General features: G+C 45.1%; 1 protein-coding gene across 1 annotated transcript; it reads right to left on the bottom strand.

Moving 5' to 3' along the window:
* Positions 1–7,153: 7,153 nt before the first annotated feature.
* LOC129737879 (uncharacterized) lies at positions 7,154–12,454 on the bottom strand. The gene has a single exon (XM_055729043.1). It carries the CDS (start codon positions 12,452–12,454, stop codon positions 7,154–7,156), a length of 5,301 nt encoding a protein of 1,766 aa, XP_055585018.1.
* Positions 12,455–13,527: the final 1,073 nt, after the last annotated feature.

Raw genomic sequence — 13,527 nt, 5'->3', positions numbered from 1 at the left:
AGCAATACAATAGCATTGGTTGATCCTATAGGGTTGGCGGGAAAAATTCTTGGAAAATGCCAAAGGCGTCCAAATGAGGCGCAACCATACGAAGAAAAATTTTTTTTTTGTATTTCGTCTGGCTTCATTTTTTCTGGCATCTTACTGAATTTGCCTCTTGTTGATACTTCGCTTATGTATCCTTCGGGTGGAATTTCCTACATGATAATTTTTTTTGCTGGAAATGAACTGGAACCGAACTCATGACAGCTATGGCTTAGACATTTTTCAGAGAAAAAATTGCAAACTTAAAAAAAAAATATTTTTTCATCTTTCCGCATACAATCTTTAACAAAAAAGCTTTTTATTTATTTTTGCCAATTTTTTTTTAAATTTTGAACCACTGTGCGATGAACGTTGTACCGACATCTGACTATTTCCTAGCGCCGCGGGACACTTGCAACTCTCAGTCGTATTTATTTCACTAAGCACGAGGTGTTGGTCAATGTAATCGATTTTTTTTAATGCGGACTTTAAAAAGGCTCCTTCTCCATTCCGGCTGATGCATATGTGGTCAATTTGATCGACGATCTCGGGATACCTAAGTGACCTTATGTGTAGGTCGATGGGAGAAGAGCGATCCACTGATAACCATGTTGTTGTTGCCACAAAATTCTGTAAACAGCTCTCCATTTTTGCTCATCTGTTCTAGACCATAGCGTCCCATGATGTGCTCAAGGTCCTGATTGTCGGAGCCAACTTTTGCGTTATAGTCACCTAAGTGGATTTGAATGTCGACTGTTAAACTGCCCTTTCTCATGAAAACCACTAACGTCAGTCGGCGCATAACACTGGGCCATTGTAAGGTTTCTAACCCGTGTTCTAAATCTGGCTACGATTATTCCTCCGTTTATCGGTCCCATCCAATGAGGGCCGCATGAGCCTGCGGGCTTAACACGAAACCAACTCTTCTTGAGTAGCGTGTTCTCCTCGTATGTCAGAGTAAAGTAGGACTTGCCCGGACGGTGTATTGTGTTCTCCAGCAGTAGTCCAAAGGACTTCGCTCAGTCCCAGAATTTCAAGCTTGATGCGGCTAGCTTCTCTAGCAAGTTTAGCCAGCTTGCCTTGTTGGGCAAGGTTTAATAACGTTCAAAGTTCCAATTCGTGTCCGTGTTTTCATGCTAAAAGTCGTCGCCAAAATTTCAGGTCGGTAATTTATTTCGGATTCCGTAACAATTTAATAAATCGGGAGCAGTAGGTTGTAAGAATATGCTTCCTATCTTGCAATGGGGCTGGTATCTTGGACTTAGCTGGCGGGAGCCGCATTTCATAAATTCAGTCGCTCGCTGCGAGACATACGCTGTTTTAACCACCTCTGACCTGTAGAACAGACGCTCGGTTGTGGTTTTGCAAAACAACCCGAGCAACCAAAAGTCTCGTTAAACAAGTCTAACACAGTTTCATCAGCTCAATCAATGAGCTGAAGTTTGTTTTATTCAGCCTAAAATTTAAGTTCTTATTGCGGGTAACCTAAGCGTAGATCGAGTACCCAACCCCGGTGGATGCTTTGGTCGCATGCAGACTGAGAAGGTGGCTGCACGCGTCTGTCCCCCAGGTCAGGGGCGGCGTGCAACAACAACCGAGCGTCTGTTCTCCAGGTCAGGGGCGGCTCAAACAACGTCTGTCTTGCCGTAAGCAGCTGTATTTATGAAATGCGGCTCCCGCCAGCTAAGTCCAAGATGGCAGCCCCATAGGGACTTTAGGCTAACAACCTACTGCTCCCGATTTATAAACTTGTTACGGAATCCGAAAGAAATGATCGACCTGGAACTTTGGCGACGACTTTTAGCATGAAAACACGGACACGAATTGGAGCTTGGAATGTTTTAACCCTTGCCCAACAAGGCAAGCTGGCTCAACTTGCTAGAGAAGCTAGCCGCCTCATGCTTGATATTCTGGGACTGAGCGAAGTCCGTTGGCCTAACACTGGAGAACACAAGACACAGTCCGGCCAAGTCCTGCTTTACTCTGGCATACGAGGAGAACATGCTACTCGGGAACGAGGAACTGGTTTCCTGTTAAGCCTGCAGGCATACGCGGCCCTCATTAGATGGGAACCGATAAACGAAACAATAATCGTAGCCAGATTTAGAACACGGGTTAGAAGCGTGGTAGAGAAAATTCCGAAGGGTGACATTCAAATCCATTTGGGCAATTTCAATGCAAAGATTGGCTCCGACAATCAGGACCTTGAGCGCATCATGCGGCGCCATGGCCTAGGATAGATGAGCGAAAGCGGAGAGCTATTTGTAGAATTTTGTGGCAACAATAACATGGTGATCGGTGGATCGCTCTTCTCCCATCGACCAGCACATAAGGTCACTTAGGTATCCCGAGATGGCCGAACAGAAAATCAAATTGACCACATCTGCATCAGCCGAAAATGGAGATGGAGCCTTCTTGATGTCCGCAACAAACAAAGCTCAGACATTGCATCTGACCATCATCTCGTCCTTGGCGAGATACGACTGAGAGTTGCGCGTGTCCATCGGCGCGAGGAGAAAGTCGGGTGTCGATACGACGTCCGCCGGTTGGAGAATCCAGAGGTGAAAACAGCATACGTTGAACAGTTAGAATCCCGAGCCTCGGAGCTGCCGACAGACGGAACAGTCGAAGAACAGTGGTGTGGAATCAAGAATGCCTTTATCACGACGAGCCATGGTACTCTCGGTAAAGTTTGTGAAAGAAGAAGTGAATGGATGTCGGATGAAACTTGGAGGATGATCGATGCTCGGAGAAAGGCGAAAGTCGGAATTGAGCAGGCATGTACCGGTTAAGCTAAAGCAGCTTCCGCTTACGTTATGCGGAGCTGGAAAAGGCAGTTAAACGAGCTTGTAGACAAGACAAGAGAGCCTGGACAAACTCCCTAGCCGAAGAGGTGGAAAGAGCCGCCGCCAATGGAGATATCCGATTACTTTATGACATTTCTCGCCGCCTTAGTGGTGCAAGGTCTAATGCAAGAATGCCGCTGAAAGACCGAGCAGGTCAGTTATTGACCGATCGAACAGATCAGCTCAAACGATGGACTGAGCACTTCGAACAGCTCTTCCGAGTCACGAAAAGCGATGGCCAACAGAACCCGCAGCTTGAAGCACCAACAGTAAGTCGCACAAATGGCGTCAACTCGGAAGCGCCTTCGCTGTCTGAAATAGAAGCGGCAATCAAAAACATGAAATCCAACAAAGCACCTGGGATCGATTGCATCCCCGCTGAAATGCTGAAAGCCGACCCTGCCCTGTCAGCACAAGTGTTTCACCGTCTTTTCGCTGACATCTGGGATACTGCAACATTCCCGGCCAACTGGATGCAGGGTATCCTCGTAAAGGTCCCGAAGAAAGGAGACCTGACAGAGTGCGGTAACTGGCGAGGCACAACGTTGATCTGTACCATCCTCAAAGTACTCTGCAAAGTGACCCTGAACAGGATCCAGGAGAAAATCGACGTTACACTCCGACGGCAACAAGCTGAATTCCGGACGATCATGTGTGGACCACATCACAACGCTACGAATCATACTAGAACAAATCAACGAATTCCAGGGCTCTCTTCTGCTGGTTGATTTCGAAAAAAACATTCGACCAACTTAACCATGAAAATATCTGGGGGGCTTTAAGGCGAAGAGGAGTACCAGAGAAACTATTCCATCTCATCGAAGCACAATACGAGACATTTTCGTGCAAGGTCTTGCACGACGGTGTCTTGTCCGAACCAATCCCGGGAACTACTGGAGTGAGACAAGGATGTATTTTATCACCGCTACTTTTTCTAATCGTAATAGATGAGATTCTGACTGGATCGATCGACTGTGCACCGAACCGAGGATTGCCGTAAAATTCTTCAACAATGGAGCAACTGAACGACCTTGACTTGGCTGACGATATTGTTTCTCTCGCTCAAACACAACCGGATATGCAGAGCAAACTCGACGACCTCACCGAAAGTTCCAAGGCAGCAAGTCTCAAAGTCAATGTCGGAAAGACGAAGTCGATGGAGATCAACACAGGAAATCCCTCCAGTTTCTTGGTAGGTGGGCAACAAGTTGAGAAAGTGGAGTGCTTCCAGTATCTTGGTAGCCAGATAACGCCTTATAGTGGTACCAGGAAAGACATCGAAACCCGGATCAGAAAGGCCCGATTTGCGTTTGCGAATCTCCGAAACATCTCGCAATCACGCCAGATCTCTCTACGAACAAAAATCCGAATCTTCAACTCAAACGTCAAATCCGTATTGCTGTACGGGTGCGAAACTTGGTGCACATATGCAGTGACGACACGAAAACTGCAAGTATTTGTAAACCGCTGCCTGCGGAACATCATCCGCGCTTGGTGGCCTGGCAACTGGATCTCGAATGAGGAACTACATCGCCGGTATCATCAAAGGGCGCTAGAAATCGAGATTCGGGAACGTAAGTAGAGATGGATTGGGCACACGCTGCGAAAAGATGAAAACGAGATTTGCAGAGAGGTGCTAGATTGGAATCCAGAAGGTCATCGAAGAAGAGGCAAACCCAGAAACTCGTGGCGGCGAAGCCTAGCCGCTGAAATCCGAACTGTCAACGAGAATCTTGACTGGGACCAGGTTAAGACGCTGGTTCCGGATCGTCAATAGTGGAGGTCTTTTACCATGGCCCTGTGCACCGGAGGATCGGCGCGGGATCATTAAGTAAGTAAGTTAGTATTGAAACTTTGAGGTTCCATTATAAATTTGAACGGCCTTCTGTTCAGCTCACAAGTAATCGTTAAATGAGCAAAAACAAAAAAAAAATCTCTCCTCTCGTCTTTTATATCAGTCACCACCAGCTTTATGTTGATACTATGCTGCACTCCATGTGTTGTTGTCGGTTTATTTTGGCATCCATTTTATTTTATTCCTCCCATCAACTCAACTTATGCTACTTAATTGTTTTGTTCGATACATGACGATACATGACGACACATTTGTTTTATTTGCTTACTCAAGCAATCAAATAACCTAATGGTAAAAATTAGTCATGTAACCAGATTTAAACCACGACCCTTCAAGATAATAGCCAAATACGCTGCCACTAAGCCACGCCTAGACGATGCTCTACCGTAAACTGAAATTAGAAGTAGCAAAACGCTTTCCTAGAATACCTGCAGGGGCAGCCAGCGGAATAATGAAACGGCTTAGCTTGAATTTATATAGATACCTTTTTATTTAATGAAGTGCTTAAACTGACTTTCAATGTGTGATGAATTGATTAGTAAATAAAGTGAGACGAAAAGTTTTGAAGTGCGAAAAAATTAATCTTTCCAAAAACAATCCTTTGCAAGTTTGTTTTTAGTTGTTCTGAGTTCTAATTTAAATAAAGATTATACAAATTGACCATTTTCCAACTATAAAAAAATATTGACTACAAGCGCAAGGGCTTGTGATATAGCTCAGTTGGTAAGTATGTTGCTTCCTGAGCCAATGTCCGCGAGTTCGAGCCCAAGCGTAAATATCGAACGCAGTTGTACCGGATAAGTTTTTCAATATTTGTCCGCCAACTGGAACGTTGATAAAGTCGTGAATGCCTCAAAGATTGTAAAACGACTATAATCGAAAACAAAAAACAAGACTATAAGCGCCGATGTGGTCTAGCGGATAGCTTGGCGCGAGTCTGGTTTTGGTATGCCAGGCGTACTGGGTTCGATTCCCAGTACGGGCAAAAAAACTATTGGGTTCGCCGACAGTTAAGATGTGTTTCCTCTTATAACTGACTATATAATAAGAATGTTTAATCAGTTGAGAGCTGGCCAAGTATCTACACGGATGCCGGAATACCTGTAATTAAACTAGCCCACCTGATTGACTCGTTCTTCCATAATATACCTACATCAACACAAATACATTCACTCCATAACAATTTATACGAAGCCATGGGTTCCGGGTATGATGTACGCTGCTTTGGAGATTTGTAAAACTTAAAAATCTAAGGCACATATCTAGGCAGAAACTGTCGTGAATCCGTGTACCCAATGTGGATAACAAACATACTTAGTTACCTATAGTTGAAAAAAAAATATTGACTACATGCCCTTTTGTGATAGTCGTTCACATTTTAATTCATAAAATAATAAATGCAGTTGATATGTCGCTAGAAAGTCTATATGAAACCCTATTAGCAACTTTCATAATGAGTGGATGTGATTGACATGTAACAAAGAAGCTTTTTGAGAAACATTTCGTAACTTCATGTCCATTAAAGGCTTTTTCAGCCCTATTTTTAACTTCAACACTGAGTGATGTGATTAACATGTCACGAAAAAGCCTATTTGATGAACGTTTCATAACCTTCATGCTCGCATTTGATAAAATTTGGTACCATTTCCAATTTGAACCTTTGTTCAAAATCGTATTTTATTAAAATAATGCGATAGTACGTACATCCAAAGGTCATAAATTTTATCGATTCATTTATCGGAAAAAAGTCGAAACCATTGAAATTCGATCCAATTTAAGAAATTGATTATCGTAGAACTTTTAACCGTGGAAAGCATGACAAAAAATTGGACAGCATTCAAATTGTAATTGTTGGGGTGCTGGGGTACCTTGGGTGGACTGTATGTTCCTTGGGCGATTCTGGGTGGCGAATTGGTAGGGCTTCCTTCAGGTAAGTTCTCGTTCCGTACGGGGGGTTTTATCGGTGCCAATTCCGTAATGAAAATCCGTGGGTTTAACAATCACACAATTTATTGATCACAACTTTATTTCGGTTTTGGTACTATTTATTCACAACACATTATTTAGGAAAAATCAACGCTGAACTTTAACATTTATTACTACAATTTTACTGACTACATTTAACGATCATCTATTTCGAATGGCGAATCTACTTATTACTAAAGGACTGGATACAATACAAAAATGGTGTTGTTGGTAAGGGACAAAATAATACAATTTGATACATTTTCGTTTTCTATCTCATCAGACAGGTGCAGCGATCAGCTGCTAATTAGAGATGTTGACAGTTCCCAAATGAATCTCCCTTAATCGTCCGTCTTCCTCAGTGACTCAGTGTTGTAAGAAGGGTCTTCGATACGCTCTCTAGTAACCCAACATCCTCGCCCATCCTGAAACCGCTTGCGTTTCTGAAAATAAAAGAACAATCTCACGAACACAAGGGGGTGGTCTGATCTGTCTGGTTTTCGTAGGAACGTGGGTCATCTTCTTGAGGCTGAAACGCTTCTGGTAGTATGCAAAGTTTCTCAATTGGTCGCGTAGAAGGTCCTGTAGCGGTCTTCAGAGTTACTACTCTCACAACACCGTCTGATCCTGGATGCAGCTTCTCAACTCGTCCCATCTTCCAGCGGCAGGGTGGTAGATTATCGTCTTTGATGATGACTAGTCTCCCAACAGATATTTTAACCGGTGACTTCCATCTCTTATACCGTCCTTGCAGCTGCGTAAGATACTCAACACTCCATCTATCCCAGAAATGCTGAAGTTTCTTCTGTAGAACTTGGCTCTGATTTAGTCGATTCATCGGTATCTCACTGTAGTCTCTTTCTGGTAGTTGTTGAAACGCCTCACCAATTAAGAAATGCCCGGGTGTCAATGGTTGAAGATTATTTGGGTCATCGCTTAACGCAGTGATTGGTCTCGAGTTCAAACAGTTCTCTACTTGAACTAGAATCGTGGTCATATCTTCGAAGGTAACAGCGTTTTCTCCAAGAACCTTGAGAAGATGCTTCTTGGCCGATCGAACTGCTGCTTCCCAAAGGCCTCCAAAGTGAGGAGCTGCTGGAGGGATGAAATGCCATTGTATATGGTTTGTTGCACACTCCTTGGACACCTTCTCCTGATGTTGACGATTACGCAAAAGATTTAGCAATTCTCGTAGAAAGTTGCGAGCTCCAACGAAGTTAGTCCTATTATCTGAATAAATATCCGAACAATGTCCTCTTCTCCCAGTGAATCGTCGCAATGCTTGTAAGAAACGGTCCGTTGAAAGGTCTGAGACTAGCTCGAGGTGTACCGCCTTTGTGCAAAGACAGATAAAAACTGCTACGTATGCCTTGATTGCTGGTCGTCTTGGTGCTAAGCGAACGTATACTGGTCCAAAGTAGTCCACGCCGGTCTTGGAAAACGGTCTGGATCTTGTTACACGTGCTAAAGGTAGTTCACCCATGAACTGCTGAATGGGACTCGGCTTGGAGCGGAAACACTGCTTACAGTTGTGTACAATCTGTCGGGGAACATTCCGACCTCCAAGTGGCCAATACTTCAAACGAACGGAACTAAGCAACAACTGTGATCCAGCGTGCATCAACTTCTGATGATAGTGTTCGTACAACATAACTGTAAAAGGGTGTTTCGCTGGTAAGACTATAGGGTGTTTGGTATCTTCTGACGCCTCCGATTTCCCTAATCGGCCGCCAACTCGTATCAAATTCTCCAAAGAAATTCGAGGAACGAACCATCTTAGGGGTGAACTTCGATGAACATCCTTCCCTTCGGCTAGGCACTTCCATTCTTCGGGAAACGTCTCCTGCTGTATTTGGCGGATTACGGCGTATTCGGCATCTCTAAGCTCCACCACCGTTAGAAAACTATTGGGATTTGTTTCGTTTTTCCTCAAAATTCGCATCAGTCGCATCCAGTATGCGGTGCTGCGTATAAGCTTGTTGAACGACGAGAATTTGCTAACGTATTCCATTCCGAAATCGGTCTGACTTGTTGTCAGGTTCGCTGCAACATGCCGAACTTCTGCATCTGCTACCTCAGTGTAAAAGCTGCTGGGTTGTTCCGGATAATAATTTTTCAGGAGCCATTCGGGACCATTCCACCAAAGTTTGTTCTCCTGGATCTGATCGGGATTTAAGCCACGGGAAATTAGATCTGCTGGATTCTGTACCCCTGGAACATGTCTCCAAACACAGTTCTCCGTCGCTGATTGGATTTTCGCTACACGGTTTGCAACGAACGTAGCCCACGTCGTAGGAATCGCCTTCAACCACTGCAGTACGCATGTTGAATCCGTCCAGAAAAACATCTCCGTTTCGACCTTCAACGCCTCTCGTACCTTTCCGGATAATTCAGCTGATAAAAGTGCTCCGCACAGCTCCAACCTGGGTATCGACTGGCATTTCAGAGGGGCGACCTTCGATTTCGACGCTAGTAGATGCACGAAAATCTTTCCTTGTGGATCGATGCTTTTAATGTATGCGCAGGCACCATACGCCTTCTCCGATGCGTCTGAGAAGAAATGCAGCTCCATCTTAACGGAATTTGGGATGATTGCACAACGCTGTATCTTCAACTCGTTCATCAAGTGGAGCTGCCGATGGAAATTATGCCATTCTCGTTCAACTTCAGGTGGAACCGGATGATCCCAGCCAAGCCTTTCTCCTTTCTCGTTCAATTTCCACAGCCTCTGCATGAAAATTTTGGCAGTTGTGGTGACAGCTCCTACCATACCAAGCGGGTCGAATAACATTGCTATTGCCGACAGAATTTTTCGTTTCGTTAGCCTTTCGTTTTCCGGGGTATCCAATATGGTGAAGTTGAATCGCAAGATGTCAGTTCGGGGTTGCCACACAAGTCCTAGGGTTTTGACTGCCGGGTCTGGATCCAATAGTATTTCGGTCGTATGCGGCAACGCAAGGTCTTCCTCGTCTACTAATCGCAAGGCCGTTGGCGAATTGGATGCGAACTTTCTTAGTCGAAACCCTCCACGTTTCGTTAGGCTGATAAGTTGTTCGCAGAGTATCGAAGCCGCTTCTTCGTTATCCGTTCCAGTCAAAACGTCATCCATGTAGACGTCTTCCATGATTGCCTTGGATCCCATTGGATATGATTCCTGCTCATTTGTGGCCAACTGCTTCAGTGTTCTGGTAGCGAGAAACGGTGCCGGTTTTGTACCGTATGTAACGGTGGTGAGTTCATACGTTTCCACGTTCTCCGATGAATCTTTCCTCCACAGAATGCTTTGAAGTGGCATGTCTGCTCTATCGATACCTATTTGTCGGAACATTTTCTCGACATCTGCGACAATCATTATCCGCTTCATTCGGCAACGCATGATAAGGGCTCGTAGCTCGTCTTGGATCACAGGTCCTGCCAGGAGTGCATCGTTCAGGGAAACGCCACTGCTGCTCTTACACGATGCATCAAATACCACTCGAACCTTGGTTGTTGTGCTTGCCTGTTTGATGACCGGATGGTGTGGTAAATAACAACGCTTCTCTGGGCCCACATGCGCCCTACGCATGTGCCCTAGGTCCACGTACTCCTCCATAAACTGGTTGTATTGGTTTCGCAACTCGGGATCTCTCGCCAATCTACGTTCCAAGCCATGCAGTCGCTGAAGTGCTATGCCTCGCGACTCGCCCATCGTCGAAAATACATGGTCGTTCTTCGGTAAACCCACAGTATATCGCCCATCAGAACTCCTCTTGATTGTGCGAACAAACTGCGCCTCGCAGCGTTGTTCTTCCGGGGAAAATATGTTCGGAGACCCTATCTCCTCACACGACCAAAACTTGGTGAGAAGTTCATCTAGATGTACTGTAGAAGCCGTATTGCAAACGATGCGCCGAGTTGAACCCTGGTGTTCAACTGCTCCGGTGACTAACCAACCAAATACTGAATCTATCAGCATGGGCAATCCATTGCCTAGCGGGATTTTGTTGTCGGTTTGGAAGAACGAAAAGAAATGCTGTATACCAAGTACCATATCTATCGCCTTCGATTGGAAAAAACCTGGATCTGCTAGTTCCACACCCTGTGGGAACTTCCATAATGATACTGTAACGCTGGTTGTAGGCAGATCTGCGGTAACCGTTGGTAGAAGTAGAAACTCCATATTTTTAACAAAACTAGTTGTGCGTGACCTGACAACTGCTGAAATCTGGTACGTCACAGTTGTGTTTGCGTTGCCGATCCCAAGCACCGAGATATTGGAACGCCTTCGGGAGATCTTCATCCGCTGACAGAGCCTCTCTGTCATGAAGTTGCTTTCTGATCCGGAGTCTAGTAAAGCCCTTGCGTGGAAAGCCTTTCCTGTGTCATCTTCAACCAAAACGACTGCTGTGGCGAGAATTATCGTCGATGAATGGTTCCTGGCAACATTTGACGAGACTGTTCCTGCTGATGTATCTGTTGGCTGAGATGATTGTTGACCTCTTCTGGGGGGTGTTGCTGTTCGTGGGTTCCGATAGACTCCTTCATCTTCTCTGAAGCACACTAAAGTGTGGTGCTTTCCTCTGCATTTACGACACACTTGCATGGATCTGCATTCTGTAGCTTGGTGACCACGTCGGAAACAATTTCTGCATAGAGAATGCTGCCTCAATAGTTTATCGCGAGCGGATGGACTCAACCTTAAAAACGTCGGACACGTGTAAAGCAGATGAGACTCTGGGCAAGCAATACACGTTACGGATGACACCTGAGCTGCGCTGTAGCTCGTTCTAGAGGCGAAGTTCTTTTTAAGAGGTTTTGAGGGTTCCAGCTTCGTATCCTGAGTCTTTGATGGTAATGAGGCAAGGATTTTGACTCGCGTTTGTAGAAATTGGGTGAGATCTTTTACGGTATCCTGGGTCTGCAGCGCGCTGTGCTCCTCCCACGCACGACGAGTTACGGGATCCAACCTAGCGCACAATACCTCCAACAGCAATAGATCTTTGTAATCCTCGGTCTTCACCAGTTGATCCAAAGTTTGCACCACTCGCTCGAAGCCTTCCAGTAATACCTGAATTTCCGATGACGATTCCTTTGTAACCTTTGGGAGTTTGAATAGGTTTGCCACTTGTCTGCGTTTCAAGACCTTACTATCGTTGTATCTCGTCATCAGTGTTTCCCAGGCGATGGTGTAGTTGGCCCTTGTCAATGCCAAAGGGTCGATGAGAGCTCTGGCTTCTCCGGCTAGGCATCCCTTCAGATAATGGAATTTTTCAACATCCGGTAAGTCCACCTTGGAATGGATCAGCGACAGGAAAAGATCCCGGAAACTTAACCACTGATCTATGTTGCCGTCGAACGTCTGGAGCCTAATTTGGGGTAACCTCACGTGCTCCGTTACTGGCTGAATGGATGAATCCATGATGCGGGTGGACTGCAGAACACTGGTGTTCGCTGCGTTGCCTTCTAACTCCTTGATCCGGTCTAACATGCTCGCCTTAGCATCGTAGAAGCGTGTGGTGAAGTCCAACCTAATGCTTGGACATGTGCCTTCCTTTGCCGAATACTCATCATGCATTTCTACATCCATGATAGCATCGTTGACCTTGTCCCATAAATCATTCAGCTTTTCCAACCTCACTTGGATTTGTTGAATCGATGTTACCTCCCCCAGAGTATTCGAGAAAATGGTTAGTGCTTTGAACATCTCCAGCATCGCCATTAATCGAGTCTGAAGATTCCTCAGCGGTGGGTTCCTAGTAGATGATGAGGCGCCGGAAGTAGCCATGGTTCTCGTTGAACGGTTGCACGCAGTGATTCACAATAATACAAACAACAGGTGAGTATTCGAACTAATTTCAAGCTTCGGCAATGGACATATACACTGTAGAGCTTAACTTACTTTAAAGAAACTAAAGTTGCACTCCTCTACAGGTATCGATCGACTCCCGAAAGCGTTGACGTGAACACGTGTGCGTTGTCTTCAAAAAACGTGGGTACGCGCCTCAATATGCGCCTCAACATGCGCCCCAATATACGCCTCAATATGCGCCGCGGTGGTGATGATTTGTTCTCAGACCAGATCAGTTAACAGGATACATACGAGAAAATATCGATGTAATATTCAAATTCGACCAAGCTTCGGCAAAGAACATATACTGTAAAGCTTAACTTACTTTTAAAAAAATAAGGCTGAACACCTTTACAGGTATGCTCGTCCAGGCCTCAAATTCCGAGTCGAGGAAAACTTCACGCCTCGTTTCCGTGTTTAAATTTGTAAATGACCAACTCGTCGATGTCCTGATCGAAAACTTGTTGAACGGATTCAATTCCAAAATTTTCGAATCCAAAATTTTGTTGACCGGTGTATGATGTTCGATTTGCACACAGTACCGTTAGTGCATCATACAAAATACCGTTGCTCCAAATCAATAGCCAAACAGAAACTCATTCATATGGGGATACAATTTGTGTTCGTGAGACGAAAGAAAATTTCATGTGGGTTTGTATGGGTACGGTACAGCTTCAGCTGGCAGTAATATTCGGGCGATGGGATTAAGTGCGTGGTTTTTTACTCACCTCCGCTATCGGGTGTGCGTTTTTCGGTCGAAAAGGTGTTTTCCGTCGATAATTTGGCCGGGTGATGACAAGCGGGTGTTGTTCGGCCGGTACCGTTGTTCGTCGAACCAAACAACAGCGATTTCAACAGGATTTTTTTTGGTAAGTTCAAGGTTGAGATGTGACCTTGAAAATCTCAAGCGACAGCAACAATGGCTCCTCGATTTAATCAGCCCCCCTGTGATGATGAACAACTTGTGCCCAATTATTGGACTAGGCCCATACAACTGGCTTTCTTAATTG

This window comes from Uranotaenia lowii, chromosome 1 (assembly GCF_029784155.1).
Source record: "Uranotaenia lowii strain MFRU-FL chromosome 1, ASM2978415v1, whole genome shotgun sequence".
NCBI lineage: Eukaryota > Metazoa > Arthropoda > Insecta > Diptera > Culicidae > Uranotaenia > Uranotaenia lowii.
This window is presented reverse-complemented; position numbering and strand designations above follow the sequence as displayed.